Consider the following 4,219-nt stretch of genomic DNA (forward strand, 5'->3'; position numbering starts at 1 on the left):
GAAGAGAGACATAGACACAGATTTGAGGTAAAAATGCTATTGTAGGTGTTGAGCTTTTCTGTGTGATCCAGACACAAGAGATCATGAGTTTTCTTGCTTCTGGTCTTCTAGGTCAATCCAGAATTGAAAAAGTGTTTTGAAGAGCAAGGTTTGAAGTTTGTAGGCCAGGATGAGGAGGGAGAGCGAATGGAAGTGGTTGAGTTGGAAGGTGAGTACTTAAGCAATTAGTGAGTGTAGGTATTTACAAGGGAAAGGTCGGAGGGTAATTGAGGTTTTTGTGTGGGACCAGTCCAGGCTCCATAAAATTACACTAAAAAAAGAATCCCATGTTCCTGTCCATTTAGGAACAAAAGGCAGGATAGAAATGACACTTCCCCATCATCAGTGCTTTCAACTGCAGTTCACCACAGGCTTAAGGGACTTGACATTAATGTTTTCTGTTTCTTTCTCTTAGAGCATCCTTTTTTCGTTGGTGTTCAGTATCACCCTGAATTCCTCTCTAGACCAATTAAGCCATCTCCCCCATACTTTGGCCTCCTCTTGGCGTCTGCAGGAAGACTCACACATTACCTACAAAAGGGCTGCAGGCTCTCACCCAGGTAGGTTGAAGGAAGAAAACAGTCAGACCTTTCACAGGGCAGAGCTTCTCCCAACAGGATAAGCCGGAGAATCCTCTTGGCACAGAGTTACTGAAGGGTAACTGGGGGTGTTTGCAGCACCTTTTCTTTCCACTCTTTTCTTTGAAACCTCTTGTCTTGCATTTTAAGATTGACTCTAGTGCTGTAGAGCTGACCTGCAGTGAGGTCCTGACTGCAGGGTGAGTAATCTGCAGCCTCGTGTTGTCATTCAGAGGTGTTTGGCGAAGCGGCAGCTGGACCTGCTCTTTTAGAGGGTTGGAGACCTTGTGGGGTTTTTCCTCACGTTCCTTGTACAAGTCCTAGGTACAGGCTGGTCCTTAAGAAACTTGTTCCTGTTGCTGGTTTAAAGAATTCAGGTTTTTCTGCCGACTTAAGCTTTCTATTGTCTCAGTTTGCAAAGCAACTTAACATTTTGGGTAAACAATGGTACATTGACTTTCTTCTGCTGCTCCCTAATGCCCTGCAGTTCTGCTCGGCAGACGTGGCGATATGCAACAAATGAACTTCACTTTGATAGTGACCTATTTTCCTCCTTATAGAGGAGAGCACAGAGGATTTGCTTGTGCTGCTGGAGTGGTAACATGCACTAAAGAAAAAAAAAACCCAAGCTAAATGCAAAAGAGAAATAGCGCTGAATGTATTAAACTAAAGCGATGCAAGAAAGAAAGTACTGGCCTTTCTGGGCTGAGCTCAGTGCAGCTGCACCACAGGAATTCCTGTGCCAGTGTCTGGAGAACACCTGTCAGTTGTGCTCTGACTGATCTGCTCTGAAGAGAGTATCTGTGTGAAGATGCCTCATTTCAATGCTTCAAGGGTTGAGGGATATTTTAATTTCCTGCTTTTGCATATTTGAGTTTGAAATGGCTTCTCACAGCAAAGTAGCTGAAGTTTCATCTCTACTGCAGCATCCTAAGTTACTCTTATCTGCTGTGGAGTCTTTTGTGATTGTGGTCAGAGATTTGTTTCATGTTTAGCATAGAATCTAAAAATATTGGTGGCAGCTGTAGCCCACCCTGTGCTCCCCTTTATTCCTCTGCTCTTGTAACTCTCATTAGGTTTTTAGGTAAGTCTCATCATTGCTCATGAGGTTTGCAGGTGACACTGAATTGAGGGGAACAGACTATACACTTGAGGATGGGACCAGTGTTCAGAGGGACCTGGGCTGGAGCAGTGGGCCAACAGGAACCTGACGAGGCTTAAGAGGGACAAATGCAGGGTCCTGCATCCAGGAACCCCTTGCAGTAACCCAGGCTGGGGACTGAGCAGCTGGGGAGCATTTTTTTCTGATGTGAGGTCTTGGGGAACCGCAAATTGAACATGAACCAGCAGGAAAGACAAACAGCATCCTGGGCTGTATGGATAAGAGCACAACCAGTAGATGGAGAGAAGTGATTATGTCTCTTTACTTGACATTTGTTAGACCACATCTAGAATATTCTGTGCAGTTTGGGGTTGCCCAGTACAAGTAAAACATTGTTAAATGGGACACTTTTAAAATTCATCTGGACAGAGTGCTGGGGTATCTTGTCTAGACTGTGCTTTTGCCAAGAAAGGTCAGACCAGATGATCCTTGAGGTCCCTTCCAACCTGGTATTCTATGATTCTGTTATAAGTTGGAGAGAGTTTAGTGGAGGACCACTAAGAAGGTGGGGAGGTTGGAGTTCTTGCCCAGTGAGGAGGGGCCGAAGGAGCTGGGCCTGCTCAGCCTGGAGAAGGGAAGACTATGGGGGACCTAAGAGCAGCCTGCCAGCACCTACAAAAATGTCACCAAGAAGATGAAAACAAGGTCTCTACAGAAGTGCGTGGTGGAGGGATGAGACACAATGGACATAAATTGAAATAAGAGGTTCTGACTGGATAGAAGGAAAATCTTTTTCACCATTAGATGAGTGGTGCATTGGTGGAAGTTCCCCAGGAAGGCTGTGCAGTCTCTCCCTTGGAGAATTTCAGAACGTGGCTGGATAAAGCCCCGAGCAGCCCTGTCTGATCTGACAGCTGTCCCTGCACTGTAATGGCCCCGAGGTTCCTTCTGAGCTGAATTCATTTTGTGATTCTGAAAAAAGCTGTTTAAAGGATTAAAGGCAATCAGCTGTTCCTGGGAAGCTGAAATGGAATGGCTTAGGGGTGGTTAACCAGTCTCCTGTTTCCTATTGAATTTCCTTTAGAATAACTTTGCCTTATAAAATGCCTATTATATGTATAATTATTTTAATTCACAAGCCTGAAAATTGAGGCTGACTCAGTCCTATCTCCAAAGGGACAGCTATACCAGGAATTTTGTGCGCTTTGCTTTTCAACCTCAGCTAGCAGTACTTACTACCAAACCCTGCTAATTCCTGATGCAAAACTGGGTCTATAAAGCACTTATGCTCTGTAAAACACAATCTTTCTGAATTCTGCAGGGACACCTACAGCGATAGAAGTGGCAGCAGCTCACCTGACTTGGAGATAACAGAGCTGAAGTTTCCATCAGTCAATCATGACTGATTCCTGGTAACTTCTGATGATCTCAACCTCTTTCCTTATGGAAAAAATTCCTTGCCCAGTCTTTCCTCCTGGCATCAGAATGTTTCACGTCAGTTGGTAAAAAAACCTGGCACACCATGAAAAGTGCTGGTGCTCACACACGTGTTCCAGCTGTGCTGAGGGATGTGTAATGCCTCGTGTCTGTGTAACAGATGTGGGTGGGTATTTCCTTAGCAAATTGACACATAAAAAAAAGTATAAAAATGATGTGGGAGTTGGAGATTAAATTCAAATAAAGAAACAAAGCACAAATATAGCACACATTCATGAAAATGGAGGCAAAGCTGAGCAAGGGGTTACTGGATTTAGAAAGTTTAGTGTTTTGGGGGCATTCCCTGACCTTTGCCAGAGAACATTTTTGAAATAGCCATTCTCCCCTGTCTCTTGAGACACCAAGTTTCTCTGTCAAAGCAGTGGACTTGAGCTCTGAATGGTAACGGCTGCTGATGTTATGTGGATGTGAAAAGTGGATGTATATAATCCAGTCTTGTGGGTGGGGGGCACTAAACCCCAGCATTCAACCTTCACCAGCAAAATATGGACTGAATTTTTCAATGAGTTCTCCTGTTGTGCAGGAGGTGATCACAAGTGTAACACTTTTTCCCACTGCTCTGGCTGGTTTTGTGTGATGGCTTTGGAGAAATTAAGCAGCATCTGTGCACACGCACGTCAAGTGAGAGCAGGGGTTTATTGCTCAATGCCAGGGGATGTCAAACTCTTCCCTCCTCCCCCTTTAATTCATGTAACAGACACTTCCAAAATTAACTTCAGAGTTAATGAGGGTAAGCCCGAGTCTAGCACAGAAGTACTTCCTCATCCCTCACCATGGGTTGGCCTTTGTGGTGCTGGGATCACCAGCTGTTGGGTTGTTCCAGATGTAGTACGGTAGCAAACCAAAAGCTGAAGAATCCTCCCTGTAAATTTTTATCCTCCTGAGGATGTTCTGAACCTTTGGCTCGCGGACAGTATCCAGGGTGCTCCCTGATGTGACAAATCTGGGTGCTGTGTTGATACTCAACACCTTGGAGGCTGTCCCCAGATGAAGCAATTGTAGG

At 44.9% G+C, this 4,219-nt stretch overlaps 1 protein-coding gene across 1 annotated transcript in view; it reads left to right on the plus strand.

Annotated features, from left to right (window-relative positions):
* CTPS1 (CTP synthase 1) overlaps positions 1-3,125 on the plus strand; it is a 17,116-nt gene extending 13,991 nt beyond the window's left edge. Inside the window, exons 14-17 of the mRNA XM_010167243.1 lie at positions 1-27; positions 112-208; positions 455-599; positions 3,041-3,125. The exon at positions 1-27 is cut by the window's left edge and continues 18 nt beyond it. Of these exons, the coding sequence (XP_010165545.1) occupies positions 1-27; positions 112-208; positions 455-599; positions 3,041-3,125 (354 nt within the window). The remainder of the gene's footprint in view (positions 28-111; positions 209-454; positions 600-3,040) is intronic.
* Positions 3,126-4,219: the final 1,094 nt, after the last annotated feature.

Source organism: Antrostomus carolinensis, unplaced genomic scaffold (assembly GCF_000700745.2).
Source record: "Antrostomus carolinensis isolate BGI_N321 unplaced genomic scaffold, ASM70074v2 scaffold21254, whole genome shotgun sequence".
NCBI classification, from domain to species: domain Eukaryota; kingdom Metazoa; phylum Chordata; class Aves; order Caprimulgiformes; family Caprimulgidae; genus Antrostomus; species Antrostomus carolinensis.